Genomic DNA, 18868 nt, shown 5'->3' with positions numbered 1-18868 from the left:
CACCATTGCTTTTATACTAAAAGACAATAAAGTGAGGCCACATTAAAATCAGAAACAATGCACATAGAAGCATTTATTCGGTTTGTATGCAACAAAATGACAATTTATGCAATGTTACCTCAGTTGTTGGAGCATTTGTCAGTCACCAGAACTAAGGAAAGGGTCCTACCTTTCCATGTTCCTACCTTTCCAAATACAAGGTTCCTACCTTTCCTACCTTTCCTATAAGGTTTCTACCTTTCCAAATACAAGGCCTATGAAGGCCTTGTATTTCACCTAGCTCGCTCAAAATTCTTTGTTGACTTGGTGTAGGAAGAAATATTTCCTGTTGCACCCTTTACAGCTTGGGCAATAGGCGGCACACTTGGTGACTCAAGAAATAACAAGAAAGGAATGAACATTGTCAAGTAGAACCTCTGATTTTGCTTTCTCAGTGATCCCCTATCAGCTATCAGTGTTTTGCACACAAGCAAGTGAAACATGCTGTGTGCCTTTGACATTGTACAGCACTTTTTGCTAGAAACCAGTGCAAAAATGTTTTATGTGTTATGAAATACTACATATTTAAAAGCATTCACCCTCAACAACAAAAACAAGCACTGTAGACAATGGCAAGCCTCTTTTTGTTAGGATATATATATATATATATATATATATACTCACAAAAATCTGGTGTAAATACGGTCACTTAGTATGCTACAACTGCACACCCCAGCTGTGGAGATGGAATATGGTGTCGACAATTGCATTGTAGAAAACCTGCAGTCTTGCTGGTGAAAACATGGAAGAAAACAATCTTCACCTATATTTTATTAATGTGTGGTAAGAGAGGCTTCTCAGTGTTATCTTTAGCTTACCTAGTTAAAATTCTCCTCTCCCCATTCAGTTTACTATCAGCCGGGAAAACATTCAGTTGTTATTATGATGCAATGTAGTGGTTCTCAAACGGGGGTCCGCGAAGCCGCTTCTATGATCCACGAAACGCTCAACCGCTTTTTTTTTTACATTTTTTGGGGAGTTTAGTCTCTTCGTGACTCAGTATAAATGCCGAAACAGGTTGAATGTGCCTGCAGATATGCAACTCTGTTTAAGCGCGACTGTGCGACGTATTGATCAACTGTTCAAAATGAAGTGATATGGCACCTTTGCTTAATTTTTTTGGTAGCTATAAAAGGCACCTGTTTCACGCTCCAGTTGTGTTAACTTATCTACTGATACATGTGTAGATTAACTGATGGCCAGGCGGTAGTGACTACCATGAACAGTAGGCCATCAGGCTCGTAAAGAACATAAAAACATGTTGAGCCCTTTGCCGGGAACGAACTGTCGTTTATTTGTTCCAAAATGGCCACCCCCTGCTGTGCCAGGCTTGCACAGCTCAACACAACTATCAGCGACGCGTGGGCGCGCTGCATTTGAGCCAACATTGTTACACTCCTCGCCTCTTAAGAGGAAGGCTATGGGGAGTACCTATTCACCGGTTTCCTAGTTCTTGTGCCACGTCGCAACTTCGGCGTGCTAGGCGTAGGCACGACAGAGTCATTGTTCATATGCACACCACTGTTGAGCGCAGTCCCGTCGCTCTCCGTGGCAGAGCTACTCCCAGAGAAGCTAGTTCCAGGTAGCTGTTCCTGATGAGGCACTTCTTGAACAGCTGGCGCATGAAGAAGCGGCGGCTCCAACTGTGGTGGAGCTGCAGTGATAGCAGTTTCAGGAGAGGCCAATGCTTCTGTCTGCACAAGGCGCAAGTGGTCATTGTGTCGGTTTCCCAAGGTGCCATCTCCAAACAGACACTGGCTGATGACGGAGTGACGTCGTCCACGACACTGGCAGGCACCCAGGGTGTACCCCTGCGAAAATTTCGCGCGTACACATCATCACCTGGCTGCAGTGATGGAGCCTGCTGGGCCCCTCTGTCAGCATGCAACCTCTGCTTGAGTTGTTTTAGGAATACAGATGCCCGCAGGCTTGGCCCGAGGACATCCAACGGAGTCTTGAACATTCTTCCTGTCAAGAGTTCACACGGTGGCCGACCTGTCACTTCATGTGGTGTGGTCCTATAGTGGAATAGATACCTGGAGATCTGCGTTTGGAAGTTCCCAGAACCAGACTTCTTGAGTTTGTTCTTTACAGTTTGTATAACTCGTTCTGCTGCACCATTTGAGGCAGGGTGATACGGCGGTACAAGCATGTGGTGTATTCCATTTCGAGTTAAGAACTCAAGGTACTGGGCACTGGTGAAGGCAGGACCGTTGTCGGAAACTATGACATCAGGCAGGCCATGCTGGGCGAATGCAATTCTCAATGCAGAAATAGTAGCTTCTGTAGATGTGGAAGACACAGGAAAGACTTCTATCTACTTTGAGAACGCATCCACAATAACCAAGAATATGTGACCTAGGAATGGTCCCCCAAAATCAATGTGAAGCCTTGACCAGGGTCGCTTTGGAAAAGGCCATGGTGTCTGCTGAACCGGCTGTGCAGCTCGATGTTGAGTCTGGCATGTAGCGCAGCTCTTCAGGCTGTTGGCAATGTCATTGTCAATGCCTGGCCGCCAAACATGGCTCCTAACAATCATCTTGCTCTTCTCGATACCCGGGTGGCTGGCATGAAGAACACCCAGAACTTGGGCCTGCAATGACTTTGGGATCTCTACTCTTGATCCCCAGAGTAGGCAACCCTCATGGAGACTGAGTTCTGAGCTCCAGGTATTGAAAGGGTTCCACTCTGGTCCTACTGGGAGGCTTTCTCCTTTCAGAACAGCAAGAACAACATGGCCCAGAACTGGGTAATTTCAGGTGGCTTGGGCCACAACACCTGGTGAAAGGAGTCTCGGATATGCCTTCTCTGGCAAGAAGATTTCAGCTGGTCGTGTTAATGCAGTAGTGTCAGTTGGGAGAGGCAGTCTACTAAGAGCATCAGCGTGGCCGAGCTCTTTGCCAGGCTTGTATACAAGTTCGTACTTGTAAGCAGAAAGCTTCAGAGCCTACCTGACCACTCGAGGCGAAGCTTGCACGGGAATGGGCATGTTGGCACCCAGCAGTCCAAGAAGTGGCTTGTGGTGAGTGTGTGCTTCGAATGAGATGCCCCACAAGTACTGGTGGAACCGATCCACACCAAACACTAAAGCCAGTGCCTCCTTGTCGAGTTGACTGTAGTTTTGTTCTGCTTTTGACAAGCTCCTCGAGGCAAAAGCAATGGGATGTTCCCCGCCATCAGCATCTTTGTGCACCAGAACTGCACCTATACCATAAGGCGATGCATCACAGCTGAGGCAAACAGGCCTGGCAGGGTTGAAAATCACAAGAACTGGAGCTGATGTTACCAAGTGCTTGCAGGCATTGAATGCATCTTGTTTTTCATGTCCCCACTCCCACTTCTTCTCCTCACACAGAAGCAAGTGCAGTGGACGAAGGAGTGGTGAAAGATTGGGTAAGAAGTGCCTGTAGAAGTTTACAAGTCCCAAGAAACTCTGAAGTTCCCTGACATCCTGAGGCACAGGTGCATGCAGAATGGCTGCTACCTTGTCAACATTCGGGGAAAGGCCTTCCTTGCTGATGATGTGCCCGAGATACTCAACTTGTGGCACGAAGAAACGGCATTTTTCAAGTTTCAGCTTGAGGCCAGATTCCTGAAGCTTGCTAAGCACAGCACAAAGGTTGCGAATGTGCTCAGCATCATTTGCGCCAGTCACAAGAATGTCGTCAAAATAGACTGCTACATGGGGCGGTCCCCTGAACAAGTTCTCCATCTCGCGCTGAAATATGGCAGGAGCAGATGAGACGTCAAAAGGCAACCGGGTGTACTGAAATTACCCCATATTCGTCTAAATAGTGACGTACTCCCTTGAGGCCTCGACAAGGACAACTTGCTGGTAGGCATCTCGCAAATCTGATTTTGTGAATTTCTCACCTCCAGCAAGCACAGTCCACAGGTCCTCGATCCTTGGAATGGGGTACTGCTCCACTGTTGCCACTGGATTTATGGTAACACCAAAGTCTCCACAGATTCTGATGTGTCCATCCCTTTTTGTCACAGGAACAATAGGTTCAGCCCACTTTGCTGTCTTGACTGGAACAAGAATGGAATCTCTTCTTAGTCTATGGATTTCTTGAGTTACTCCATCTGTCAAAGTGTACGGTAGTGGACGTGGCTTGAAGAACCGAGGCGGAGCATCTGAAGGAACATGTAGAGAAGCTTTAGCACCCTTGAATGTACCCAGGCCTTCTTAAAACACTTCGGCGTAGTCTTGGATTAGGTGTTTGACGTCGGAAAGTGCGTGGATGTTCACTTCAACGTCAGAGACGTTGAGGCCCAGCTCACGCATCCAGTTGCGTCCAAGAAGAGTGGGCGATCTGTCTCCGGTCAGAAAAATAGGTAGGTCGGCCTCCCTGCCATGAAACTTCACACCGACGTCAGCTTTGCCCTGAACCTTTTTTAGTTCCCTGGAATATCTTCGCAGAAGCACTTGCGACGGCTGCACAGGAACCGAAGGCAAAAGCTGAAGAAGACGCGACTTGGCCATGACAGAGACACTTGCCCCCGTGTCTACTTCCATGCGGAGCGGCTTGTTGCAAACGTCAACAGTGACGGTGAAAGGCGGAGGCGGCGTGGTGTAGTCGACTGGCCACATGTCAAAAACTTCGTAAGATGAAGTGGTAGCGGCGTCCTGCTTGCGTACAGCATTAACACGATGACGGTTACTTGACGACGGTGAACTGCAAGCCGAGAACGAACGTGTCTTGGTAGCGCTGTTGCTTTGGGCTTGGCTGTTCCTTCGTCTCGAATCGCACACCTTCGCCAAATGACCTCGTTTGTGGCAGTAATTGCAGATTGTCTTCACATGCTTGCATTTTGATGCAAGATGTCCGTCCCCGCAGCAGTAGCAGGTGACGCCCCCAGAACCTGACGAGACACGGTGAGTCGAGAAAGCGCTGCTTGTGTTTGCTTGCGCTATCTCACCTGCGTCCTTTTTTGCTGCTTCTATTGCCAGGGCGGTCTGCACGGCGGCGTCGAAGATGAGGTCCGGTTTTTCCAGAAGTCTTGTCTGGACATCCACGTTGTTTGTGTCACATATGACGCAGTCGCGGAGCATATTTTCGAGTTCAGCCTCGAAGCTGCAGTGCTCAGACAGGCATTTTAGGGCTGTGATGAAATGGCTGACTGATTCCCCCTCCACGCGAACACGCGAGTTGAAATGAAAACGCTGCACGAGGGCAGAGGGCTTCGGACAATAATGGCTTCCAAGAACTTGAAGAATCTCGTCCAGCGTCTTGTCACTGGGCTTGGCGGGCTTGACCAAATCGCGGAGCAAAGCATACGTTTTCTGCCCACAGCAGCTGATGAACACGGCAGTACACTTGTCTGGGGCGACATCATTTGCCAGGAAAAATGCTTGGAGCCGATTCACGTAACAGGGCCAATCGTCTCTCCCCCCTCGAACGGCTCGAGGTTGCCGAAACTTGGCATGGTGAACAGATGGCAGAGCGGTGATGGAATGAAGACTTACATGAAACTTCCTTTCATTCTCGTCGCCAGTTGGTACATGTGTAGATTAACTGATGGCCAGGCGGTAGTGACTACCGTGAACAGTAGGCCATCAGGCCCGTGGAGAACATAAGAACATGTTGAGCCATTTGCCCAGAACGAACTGTCGTTTATTGTTTCCAAAACGGCCACCCCCTGCTGTGCCAGGCTTGCACAGCTCAATGCAACTATCAGCGCCGCGGGTGGGCGCTGCATTTGAGCCAACATTGTTACACCTACGTACTTCCCCTCCTTCCCTTCCGCTGCAAAGGGTCCCCCATCACTTCTAGCAGTCTACAAGAGCTCCCCGACACACCCATAACCACTGATGTAATGGTAATAACAAATGGCGCTGCGGATACAATAAATGATGTCATACACCGGCCCTCTTCGACTTGGAGACAATCACGGGATGTTATAGCAAACCTATAGTTCTGCATTACACGCGCTGAAGAGAAAGATTACATCCATTCAATGGTGTTTGTTATTGCTGTTTATTTTAGTTTCAGTTTGTTGGTTACTTAAGCATCAGTTACAAAATATTCATATATACAGATGAGGGTCCCAGGATATAAATGCTGAAAATAGGACCCTCAGTTATAAACTACAACTAAAGTTAATAAAAAAATTGGCAGAAGATTTGCAGGTTTAAAAACCTTCATTGAAAAAATGACACTGCCTCAAGAATAAAACTTTGCAGCACCATACTTTTTGAGGTTGTTTCAGTATGAAATGAGCTAAGCGGGGTGATAGCAGTAACTGAGGGATTATGAGGTTAGATTGTCGGCCGAGTTGGTGCATGGTTCTGAGTGGAAAAATGGTAATAGAGACAAAGAAACTAGAATTAGTGGAAAGTAACTATGGGGATTAGTTCTTAGAAAAAGTGCACTCATAAAGAAAAGGCAGGCAAGCACACCTGTGTTCGTCTCTCCTTTCCTGTATGTTTGTGTATTTAATGCTGATTCACCTAATCAATTATGCAAAACTAGCTAAATTCTGACATCTTGTGCTAACATATGGGTATAGGCTAGTTTTCTCTAGAAGGCTTAGATTAAAGCTTGGCCTGAAGGCTTTAAGCGATTGACATATTCATTCTTCCCTTACTTCCTAGTTGCCTTTATTTTAGTTCCAAAAAGACAAAAAGAAACAGTCACGACGGATTTGTTACTTAAGCTAGTTTAAATAATTTTTCAATTATTGAACATTCTGTTTGAGGAGCCTATGTGACTTTGTGTTACTTTCAAGTAAAGGCAGGCTGTCCTTTCATGATATTTTCTCTACCAAATAGATTTCTAGAGACCTTATTACATACCGTAATTACTCGAATCTAACGCGCACCTTTTTTCCGGTTAAGCGAGTTCATAAATCGCATGCGCGCTAGTATCGAGTACGAACAAAAAAATTACGGCCAATCTATTGCCATCGGCAAATCTAAAATGGCCGCCCCCTACGTGCGTCGGCATGGCGCGTCGTCCTTTTCTGCCTATGTGTTTCTCATGTGCGGCACTTCGTACGTGTGCTGAGGAGTTCGTCATCTAGTAGTGCATTAGCATCGATGGCGTGGAATGGCCGACTCCAAAAACTCGAGTGCATCACGATGCCGCTTTTAAAAGAAAAGTCATCGCGTGTGCAGAAACGGACGGAAATCGGGCCGCATCGCGGTCGTTCGGAGTTCCCGAAACGTGCGTGCGGGACCGGCGGAAACAAAAGCAGAAGATTTTCGGCAGCAAAGCTTTACGCAAAGACTTCAGTGGACCACAGCAGGGTCGGTTTCCGCAAATTAAAGAGCTGCTCGGCGAGTATGTGCTTTGGCAGCGAGCAGCACAGCGGCCCGTGACGGCAGAACTGCTCCAAGTGCGGGCTTTGCAATTAGTCTTAGAAAAATGTCTAATGCGGAGCCAGTTTAAAGTGAGCAGGTGCTGGCTAACTAACTTTATGAAGAGGAAAGGCTTTTCCCTCCGAAGGGGAACATGCATATGCGAAAAGTTTTGCGGAGGAGTACGATGAAAAGCTTCACAGTTTTCAGAGGTTCGTCCTAAACTTGCGGCGCAACAACGACTACCTGCTTGGGCAAATCGGGAATGCCGATGAGACGCCTCTTTACTTCGACATGCCTGGCACCACAACCGTCGAGAAGAAGGGGGCGAAGCAAGTTCGCGTGCTGACATCGGTCCACGGTAAAACTACAGTGACGGCAATGCTCTGTTACACGTCAGATGGGCACAAGCTTCGCCCGTACCTCAAATTTAAATGGAAGACGCTCCCGAAAGGAGTCGTTTTTTCGAGTGGTCTGATCATGCGGGCCAGCGAGAAAAAATGGGTGCGCGTTGCAATCAATGTCTTACGTTTTTTTTTTTTTTTTTTTTCGCGGTGGAAATCGGGTGCGCGTTACAATCGAGGGCGCGGTACAATCGAGTAAATACGGTATATGTGTACAGAGTTATTTCACTGAAAAAAGCTAAAGTCATATCTTATAACTGTGTGTCCCTTCTCATTTCTCTCTGTGTCTGTAGCAAGAGAGGCCAGTTCTTCAAGCTTGTGGAGAGTGATGAGTACCAGTGGGCCAACTGTGATCATCGTGAGCTCCTCAGGTGACTGCTATATGCTACTGTTGTTCAAGAGTCGCCTAGGTTCATATTATTGAATTGCATACAGATAGGAGAAGATTCCTGTGCTTAGTATATGCACAGCTGTCAGCACCTTTAACTCAAATGCTTCGACGTGTAGCCTCGGCTCACTTAGACTGAGATCAGCGCTGCCAAGCGTTGAAAATAATATGTTTGCTGCTGGTAAGAGTAGATGGAGCCCGTGTCTGTTTCACTGGTAAATTTCTGTTACCTGTTCGCCTGACAGGTTGGTCAAATGCAATCACTTGGCATCCCATTTTCACCAAGTTTCGCTCATGGCTACGTTATTGGGTGTGCCCGAGGCGTTCGTTGTCCTATACTCACCTCGACAATGAACCACTGCATGCGACAGCTTATGCACCTTCGAGTTTGAAAAGCACAGTGGAGAAAATACACGTTCATGGCATTTGTAAATGTTGCACAATAAATAGATCTGAATTGTAGTGACGTTGTTCAAGTTCTGGTTCATTAATTTTCAGACAGCATGAATTGAACTGTTCACGCAATTTAGTGTGTGCCTTCCAGCTAGGTTCACACTGCATAGAAGATATGGTCTTCGAGCGCATGATTTTTGCATGTTATAATATCTGGGGTTTAACATCCCAAAACCATGTGTTGATTATGAGGGGCACCAGAGTTCAGAGCTTCAGAAATTTCAACCACCTGGGGTTGTTTAACATGCATTTAAATTTAAGTACACAGGCCCAAATATTTAATTTGTGCGTGTTCTGTGCAAAGAAGACATGTGGATACAACAAAAAGAAAGCAATTTCAGTGCATAGATAAAAGCACGAAGTGTCATCTTGTCAAATAAAATACTGAGTCTTTAGGCAAGGGTGGTATGATTTGGTGGAATTTAGTTTTTTAAAGCCACACAGGCTGTGGGTGCCGTAGTAGGTGTTCTGGAAAATTTCGACCATCTATGGTTGTTTTATGTGTTCTGCAGTACTGTGTCTTCAGGCTGATCTATGTCGATGTGATTCATGTTATAGGTGTCTTCATGTTATTTTTTTTTTAGCAGCAGCTGTGAATTCAAACGTAAAAGGTGCGGAAGCTATTGCACGCAATGGTTCATTGTCGAGATAAGTATACGACAACAAACACCATGGATGCACGCGATAACGTAGCCACGAGTGAAACGTGGTGGAAACGGTATGCGAAGAGAGTGGATTTTACCCGCTCATCAGGCAGACTGGAAACAGAAAGTTACAAGTGAAACCGACACATGCTTCATCTTATCGTTAACTGCAGGAAGTGTATCATTGTCAACGCTTGCCGGCACTGACATTAGTTCAAGCGAGCCGAGGCCACGGGTCAGAGCGTTCGAGTAAAAGATGCGGAGGACTGTACAACAGCTATCATTAGATACCCGCAAGAGAGGGCAAGAGTAATATGACTGAGAATAATATAGAGAGAGCTGTTGTTTTATTTATAAAACCTAAATGCAAGCCAATATTCAAACAAGACAGAAATTCATAAGATGTGGAAGAGCCATGAGTCACAAAACTGAAGAGATAATTGTCCTTGTTTAAACCAAAAAATTTGTGAGGTCACGTAGCTAAACGTCTTTGCATATTGCACATACACTTGTGTCAGAGCCTTTCATTTGACAAAACACATCTGCATAACACTTGCACTTCATTATATTGCACCTAGTAGACATGAATGCACACATAAAGCTCACCTCAGACCTTTTCACGTCATTATTTACGAGTGAAATCTGTCATCTTCTGGCTTTCAAAAGAGTATATCCAGCACTGTAGGTAGCACCAATCACTCTGGTGTAAATATTTGATTTATTCCTCCAGCTTTTTGATTCATAAGCGAGATTGTTACGATTGTATTTTTTTGCATTTATATTTTGACCAGTGCTAGTGACACACGTAACGAAGAGACAGTTGCTTTATTCATTGTTTGAGACGTTAAGCTTACCTCTATAAACTGATGGGTGTTCAAGCCGATTGCTTAGTTAACTGATGCTCATGTTTAGAAAAAATAAAGCTGTGTATCACGTCTGGGCTGTATCACAAAATAAGATTATCATGATAGTATTTTAGGTATAATCTTGTGTGCCTGTATTTCTATATTGAAGTACATTTGAAAAATGTATTTGTGTCTCAGTAGCAAAATTGTCTTTACGATGTAGCGATCGTATCATGATAGTGTGCAGGACGCGGATATCTCAGTACAATAGACTTTCAGTAAACGGAACCTGAAGGACAGGAAAAATATGTTCCATTTAACAGGAGTTTCATTTACTGAAAGGTGAACATGAGTGCAGAATACAAGCCCAAAACCAAGTATTGCAGAGGCAATAGTTCCATTTAAGCAGCATTTCCGTTTAACAGATTTCCGTTTAGTGAGAGTCTACTGTACATTTTTGTTGAAAATGAGCTAACCTGTTTTCAAAGGGGAAAGGAACACTTTTTTGTGATAAGCCAAGCAAAAGCGGGCTGCTGGTTGGTGAGCTGGGGATGGCAGTGAAGGATTTCCTGGATGCATGGAATGGCACACATGTGGTTAAAGCACTCGACACTCCGACATCACAGGAGACATTACAAAAGTCACAACAGTGATGCTGTGGGGCGAAAGCAAAAAGCCATTAAGGCTTGACGAAGGCTTTCGCACCATTTGACAACATAGCAACAGCAACAGCAGCATGAGATCATCAGTTATTATACAATATCAAAACATGTACTTCAAGGTCATGCCGATTTGCATTTTATTAACACGTTGAAAAACATTTACAGAACGGAGCAGTATAAATGGTTTATTGTAAGAAACTGTTTAAGGTTAGTGGCAGTAAGTAGCTCATCATCTGGCGACCATAGTTAGTACGTGTGTAAGGAATTTTCCAGTCATCGGTAGCTCGTGTGCTATAGGGGCAGGTATAGGGTGTCAAACGCGCTAAATCAGTAAGAAAAGAGTCGTGATTCTTTAAGGAAGTACGATATCGCTTCATTAAAATTGTATTGTATATCTCAGGCATTGGTTGTAAATTAAGGGCTTCGAAAATGGGTTTGGAATGTTCATCGCGAGGAACACCTGTAATTATGCGCACAGCCTTTTTCTGTAATCTATATATTCGGCCTAAGTTCTTTTCCGATGTGGTGCCCCATACTAGATAGCAATAGCTTAATGTAGATAAAAATAGCGAATTATATAGTAAGAGTTTAATTTTTTGTGGCAAGAGAAAACGTAAGCGCGATAAGATACCTACAGTACGAGAAAGTTTAGCATGGACAAACTCAGCCTGATCCTTCCATAGCATGTTTTCGTGGAAAAAAACTCCCAGAGTTTTCACTATCGGTTCAATCCTTATAGATTCTGAGCCAATCACTAATGATAAATCGCAGTTTACGGGCTTATTTATTGGACGAAAGAGCACAGATTTTGTTTTTGAGGTGTTTATAATTAGCGAATTTCTTATGCTCCAAATGTGCAGCAGTTTCAAGACACTATTTGCTTTGTCAACTAGTTTATGCAAATCGCAGTCTTTAAAAAATAAGCTGGTATCATCTTAAATAATAAATGTTGTATTGTTATCGATGTTTGTCAAGTCGTTCACATACAGATTAAAAAGCAGGGGACCCAGAATACTTCCTTGGGGCACGCCATGTGACAGTTTTTTAAAACTAGATGCGTAGCCATTTATATCTACTTTTTGCTGTCGGTATTTCAAATAGGTTTTTATGACACTTATAAAGTTCCCCCGAAAACCGTAGTGTTCTAGTTTTTTAATTAATGTAATGTGGTTGATTCTGTCAAATGCTTTTGAGAAATCTACAAAAATTCCAAGTGTATATATTTCCTTTTCAAATGCATCGAGTATGATTTCTTTTTGCATTAGTAGGGCAGTTTCTGTTGAGCGCTGCTTTGTGAAACCAAATTGAAAAGGCGTCATAATGTGGTGCTTGGTTAAGAATGACACTATTCGTTTATGTAACAACTTTTCAATTACTTTAGAAAATACAGGTAAAATAGAAATTGGTCTGTAATTGGTCATGCTATTTTTGTCACCACCTTTGAAAATAATAGAAACTTTGGCTATCTGAAGACGACTAGGAAACGTGCCCAATGAGAAGATTAAGTTAATGATGTATTCTAAAATAGGAGATATGACATGAATAACATGTTTAACTGGACGGATTTCCAGGCCGTCTACGTCACAACACCTGCTATTCTTTAGTGACATGAAATCTGCCGTAACCTCCTGTGTAGTCACTGGAAATAGAAATGCACTTTCGCCTACTTGCGAACCCATGAATCGCGCAAAATTATTGTCGTGTGAGCTCTCTCCAATAGAGGTAAAGAATTTATTGAAAGCTTCAGCAAGGTCATCACCAGTTAGAACGCGGTTGTCTACAATGAGTTTAGTCGGGTATGTGCTATCATCCGAGTGTGGGTGGAGCAACATGTTTAACTTTTTCCAGATGGCTTCGGACGTTTTGGTTTTTTCAGGGCTGAAAAGGTTGCTAAAATATTCAAGTTTGCTTTTCCTTAATAAGGAGTTTGTAGTATTTCTATGTTTTCTAAATGTCTTCAAGTCTTCTTTGTCTCTAGATATTAGAAATTTCTGGTAAAGTGCATTTTTTACTTTTATAGCTTGAAGGCATTCCGAAGTAATCCAAGGCTTTCTTGCCTTGCGTGGTCTGCGTTTTGCTTTGAGCGGAAAGCACTTGTTGTAGGCTTCACTAAAACGTTCGATGAAAACATTATACGCTGTGTCTGCATCAGTTTCACGGAAAACAGCGTCCCATTTTATCTTGGATATATATGCAGCGAACATATCAATTGTGCTAGGACATATGTACCGGAATGGGGTAGGCGGTGGCTTTGCATCCCTAAGTTGAAGCTTCTTTTGACTTAAAATTGAGTAAACAGGCAAATGGTCGCTAATATGTGTCTTAAGGACACCCGAGCAAAGAGGTGCACTTGTGCTATTTGTTATAATGACGTCGATAAGTGTGCAGGATTGGGCATGAAATCGAGTGGGGTGTTTTATAACATTTTTAAATGCGTTTGATTCCATGATATTGCAAAGTTCAAGACGTTGGGGGCTGGAAGTTAGCATATCAATGTTTAGGTCACCCCCGATAGTAAGATTGTAACCATTTTCATTGACCCACGACAGGAAAGTGTCTAAAAACGTAAAAAAGTTGCACATGTTACATTTGGGGGGGCGGTATACCACAGAAAAAATACCCGAAGAACATTTTACAGTCATAATCTCGTAATCGTCAGTAACCACAGAAAAAGCCTCGAGTATTTCACACTCAAACACATCTTTGACCAGGAGCATAACACCACCACCTAATTTATCACTGCGGTTCAAGAAATACGTGGCATAGCTAGGTATACGAAGAACGTCGGATTCATGGCGATACCAGGTTTCAGTAACCATGATGACGTCAAAGGAGAACTCAAACGATTCAAGCAGTATTGCTATCTCATCTGCCTTGTTTCTGGCTGATTGCGCATTTATATGAAGGTAGGAAATGTGGTGTTTTCTACCAGATACCAATAGGCTCAACTGGTGTGGCGTTAAGCAGTCTGCAGCCATTTTCTTTTTGCCCTGTTTTTCTTCTAGCTTTTTTTGCTAAAGGATGAAGCTCAACAAATTTAAACAATCTTTTCGAGATCGCTCTCAGTAGTTATCTGAAGCACCCTCGACTTCTCATCCTTTCGCGCAAAAATTTTGCCGCCTTTCGTCCAGGCAAATCGCCATTCGGCTTCCTTCTTGCGCGCTACAGTTTGTCCCAGTAGTTTTTTTAACTGTGAGCATAGGTGTTCATTGACGTAGACAAATGTCTTTCCTGGGAAACCAATATCAGCTGTCGTTAAGCGCAACTTTTTCGCCTTTTCCAGAACTGCGTCTCGCTTAGACCGGTTGTTGAACTGCACAACAATATGAGGGCAAGATGCATCCTTAGCAGTCACGCGATGGCAAATTTCTATGTCATCTTCTTTCACTGATTCGCCGACAGCTTCACCAATCTTCTGAACGACCCTGGTCAACCGTTCACCCTCCACGAAAGGAACATTTTTCACTTCAATATTTCGGTTTCGCGAGTACTGTTCTAGGGCGGTAGTCCTACGTTCATTGTTGAGAACGACCTGCTTCAGCTGACTGCAATCAGTCTTCAGAACATCATTTTGAGCCTTTAGCTCACCGTTTTCTTTTTCAAGCCGCGAGCACAGAGCCGAAATTTCTTCAAACTGCTTATTAAAAAAGTCTAGACTTGTTTTCACATCACGTATTTCCTTACGCAGCTCTCTCTCCAGGGCAGTCCGCATTTCGCGAAACTCTTGTTTCAACTCTTTAAAATGTTTTTCCATTTCGGCTGGCGACATCAAAAAACACTAAAAACACTATGGCAGCAGCAGCAGCAGCAGCAGAAAGCAACAGAACACTAAGGAAAGAAACAACGATAGTACTGACCTGTAAAAACAATATGCAATGGTTCAGTAGGCTGTGCGCAGATCCGCTGCTGCTGCCAAAGTGTGGTTCAGTACACCCGGAGATGCTCCGAGCTGAACAGCTATCCAGGTGGCGCTCACAGCGGGGCACAACAAAAACACGACCACGATGATCACAGCCGTGCCCTGATATGATACGGGGCGATGCGTCGAGGCTATTTGAAAGGTCAGCAGTCACTCCCACGATGACCACCGTATTTCCCTTGACACGGGGCAGTGCACCGACGACATGCGCTGCGCGTTGAAAAAAGCACACGCAGCGATGAAAAGCGATGTCAACCTCCAAAGCAGCTGGGACGTTCCGTCAAGAACCCACAGCAACAGCAGTGAAGAACTTTAGTACCTGTAAAAACAATATGCAATGGTTCAGTAGGCTGTGCGCAGATCCGCTGCTGCTGCCAAAGTGTGGTTCAGTACACCCGGAGATGCTCCGAGCTGAACAGCTATCCAGGTGGCGCTCACAGCGGGGCACAACAAAAACACGACCACGATGATCACAGCCGTGCCCTGATATGATACGGGGCGATGCGTCGAGGCTATTTGAAAGGTCAGCAGTCACTCCCACGATGACCACCGTATTTCCCTTGACACGGGGCAGTGCACCGACGACATGCGCTGTAAAAACAATATGCAATGGTTCAGTAGGCTGTGCGCAGATCCGCTGCTGCTGCCAAAGTGTCGAGGGTGCTTTAATAGCAAAATCATAAAGGCAGTGTTTTCAGCCCCTGTTGATCCCTGGCGCTGTCTCTCAGGGCCAGTGCAGCATCTCTAATTTTTTTTCAGTATCTAGTTGCCTCAAGAAGAAATGTTGCAAGACTTGCTGGCATATGGTACTTATTTAGTATAACATGAACTTGTGCTCTTCTCCAGCAATAGATAGACTTTTTTCTTTCACGAGTCTCGTATTATGTCCAAACCAACGCTATTTAGAGAGAAGCCTATTTGAGAATATGCTAGTGCAATTAAACCAGCAGCCTAGCCTTCTCTGGAAAAGACATCTTGCATATGTAATTGACTTAATTCGCTGGTGGTTATTAGTGATTCAGTTGATACACTTGATGTGCAAGCTTCAATGCGCTGCAACATAATTAAAAATATTATGCTGCTGTCAGTATATGTCATTGCAGAACAACATCTCCAAAATAAAAAGTATTCTGGCCATTGTTTGTACTCCTGTATCAGTATTCTGAGATATTTTTTTGTCTTTTTGCAGAAGTATCACCAGAATATTCCATCTTGTCACAGACAAATGCATGTCTCAATATCGGTAATTTAGGCTACTCGCCAGTGTATTTCAATATTCATAAATCTGAATACTTTTCTTGGTACCTCTGCCAACCTCACAATGGCATCTTTGCAAGCAGGCATTTGGTGAGTGGCGTCACCACACACAGAGGGACGGGGGGTCGACCCCTCTCTCAGACTTAGCCGTGTTAGAGGAAATGGTGGATCCTTGGGTTGAGGTAATTCCAGCTGATTGGATCTTTAAGCCACCCTTCCCTCCTCAGTGAAGGGAACACACCCCTTTGGCCCCAGCTTCACTTAGACGGCACTCCTGGGCTGACCCACCTAAGGGAAATTCGCAGTTGCCTTTCTTTATCTCTCTCTACCCACATCTTCGTCTTTTTCTCCCACTTTTATCGTTTCCTGTTTTGTCCTCTCTTCCATTTAGTTCCTTGTTTTCAGGCAGCTAGGATTAACCTTCTGTATCATATCCAATCCTGGGTATGTATATTTGCTTATAGTGACAGCGTATGGCTGTTGTTGTGCAAGCTTGTTGACAAGTCGAGTCGTGTCCCCTTGTTGGCCTCCATGGTGGGCGGCAGTTGCTGAACACACTAATTTTTTATGGCTTTTAAAGCGTCCATCATCTTTAATCGGTCTCGCTTCCACATCGAGGCAACTTTTCACTTCTACACACTAATTCAAGTAATTACTGAAGTACCACCTCATCCACAGTACAAACACATCCACAAGAAAGTTATTTCGATTTTTGGTGGCCAAGTGCCTTGAAGAAAAGATGACAGACATGTACGTGGACGTTAGGCAGGGTTGGAGGGAGACGAAGAGGAAAGAGGTGTTCAAAATAAAGAAAATGGCTGACACCCCAGCTTAGTGCAACTGTGTATCATTACAAATTGGCGCAGCCGCGTGTACTTTCTGTGCGAACATTCAAGTCAAGATGTGGGTGGACTTCACCATTGGAGCAAATCAACGAGGTGGCATCCGGATCTTGATTGCGACGCTTCAAGATGAAGAGGAACTAGCTCTTCTGGAAGCAGTGAGCACTGACGCATTTGTTTCTTATATAAGCACTAAAAGGACTAAAATGAAGCTCACTCCAGACCATTTACTTGCTAAAAGAACGGTGAAAATCCACATGAAACTTCAAGACTATGAGAATTTCGTGCTGACTCCAGTAAGAAATGATGTGAAGCCTGCTACCGCTGCTTCGTCTGACAGTTCCGTCGAGCTGATCAACAAGTTTCTTGAACTGTTTCTTGAACTGCACCAAGAACACTATAGGCAGCAAAATGATTTAATGCACTTGATTGTAAATGCGACAGAAAGATTAAGCAGACCGAGTCGCGAACAAGTGAAGCCAGACATGTTTGATGGAGAGTCTAGTAGCCCCGAGTCCTGGCTAACATTTTATAAGTATGCATGCAATGAAAACTACTGGCACAGCAACGAAGATAAAGTGAAAAGCATGCGATTATTCTTATCAGGCATAGCCAAGAGTTGGTACGAATGGCGTGTTAACGCTCACAGCAACAAACCATGGATAGAGTAGAAAGCAAGCTTTCTGAGCTCCTTCTGTGAGAACAAGGTGTTGCTATGGGACAAAGCAATCATGTTCAAATACAGGTCTGGATCTGCGCTCAGCTATTTTTATGAGAAAAGGTGGTTGCTACAACTGGCGGACTCATATTTGCCTGAGACATCTGTGGTTCCGCTTATCTATGCTTTAAGTCAGGACCTCCAGAAGCAAATACAAATGCGAGGACCCAATACGGTCGAAGAACTTCTGTAGAGAATGCGAAACCTTTACCTCCAGGACCTAGGAACCCAGCATCAACCCATGACATCGGCTGTAAGAAATACAGGGGCCACACGAGCTGAAGAACGACGCCCGCTTGCAAACTGAAGACCTACTGCAATGCCCGTGTTCTTTTTGACCGACCAGGGAGGCTCAGACCATGGTGAAGAGCTAGATGACGTAACCAAAAAACCAAATGAAGAGGGTCTCGGATTCCGCTTGACGACATCAAGAGAAGCTGTTTATTTGTCTCGTACAAATATATTGTACATATCTGTATTTTTTTATGGAAAGCAACGGAGTGTGTTAGTTGACAGCGGAGCAAGCATCAATTTTATAAATGCAAATGTTGTTGAGAGGGCGAAAGTAAAACAGGGAAGGCCAGTAGAAGTACACGGATTCGATGGAAGGCGAGATGTTTACGATAAATGGACCTGTGTAACCATATCGTGTCTCGGCAACACTGTCACTGTGCAAGCACTGGTACTCGACAGAGTGCCGTATGAATTACTTCTTTGACGTCCAGTCATCGGTGCACTTCGCCCTAATATCTACTGGACAGGAGAAATTACCACAGAAGACAAGCGCCGCAGTATCAACGCTACAGTTTCGCCTTCAAAAACTCCACGGAAGCCCTCGTCAGGTGAAGATTTTAGGACGCTTTACCCGGAATTGCTATGCTTGAAAGAATATTCTACGGCAACTAGAAAATTTGATGTACCATTCAAGCTAAGTGATACGACGGTGGTGATGAAAAAGCCCTATAATATGTCACGAAAGAAGAGAGTGTGGCCTCAAAATAAGAATCAAAAGATGTTGGATGCGCAAATTGTCCGTCCATTCACGTCTACGTTCGCTTCGCCCATCACCATTGCAGCAAAGGAAGATGGAAGTATTCACCCTGCCGCGGTGGTCTAGTGGCTAAGGTACTCGGCTGCTGACCCGCAGGGCGCGGGTTCGAATCCCGGCTGCGGCGGCTGCATTTCCGATGGAGGCGGAAATGTTGTAGGCCCGTGTGCTCAGATTTGGGTGCACGTTAAAGAACCCCAGGTGGTCGAAATTTCCGGAGCCCTCCACTACGGCGTCTCTCATAATCATATAGTGGTTTTGGGACGTTAAACCCCACATATCAATCAATCAGATGGAAGTATTCCACTCTGCACAGACTACAGACAAATTAATAAGCAGACTGAGC

At 44.6% G+C, this 18868-nt stretch overlaps 1 protein-coding gene across 4 annotated transcripts in view; it reads left to right on the top strand.

Annotated features, from left to right (window-relative positions):
* Window positions 1–18868, top strand: part of Pde11 (Phosphodiesterase 11) — a 646106-nt gene that overhangs the window by 602227 nt on the left and 25011 nt on the right. For all 4 annotated transcript variants that reach the window (XM_075879467.1, XM_075879468.1, XM_075879469.1 and 1 more), the window contains exon 19: window positions 8040–8117. In XM_075879467.1, the coding sequence (XP_075735582.1) occupies window positions 8040–8117 (78 nt within the window). The remainder of the gene's footprint in view (window positions 1–8039; window positions 8118–18868) is intronic.

The sequence above is a fragment of the Rhipicephalus microplus genome, chromosome X (assembly GCF_043290135.1).
Source record: "Rhipicephalus microplus isolate Deutch F79 chromosome X, USDA_Rmic, whole genome shotgun sequence".
In the NCBI taxonomy this organism is placed as follows: Eukaryota; Metazoa; Arthropoda; class Arachnida; order Ixodida; family Ixodidae; genus Rhipicephalus; species Rhipicephalus microplus.
The sequence above is the reverse complement of the archived record's forward strand: the minus strand, read 5'-3'. Positions and strand labels throughout refer to the sequence as shown.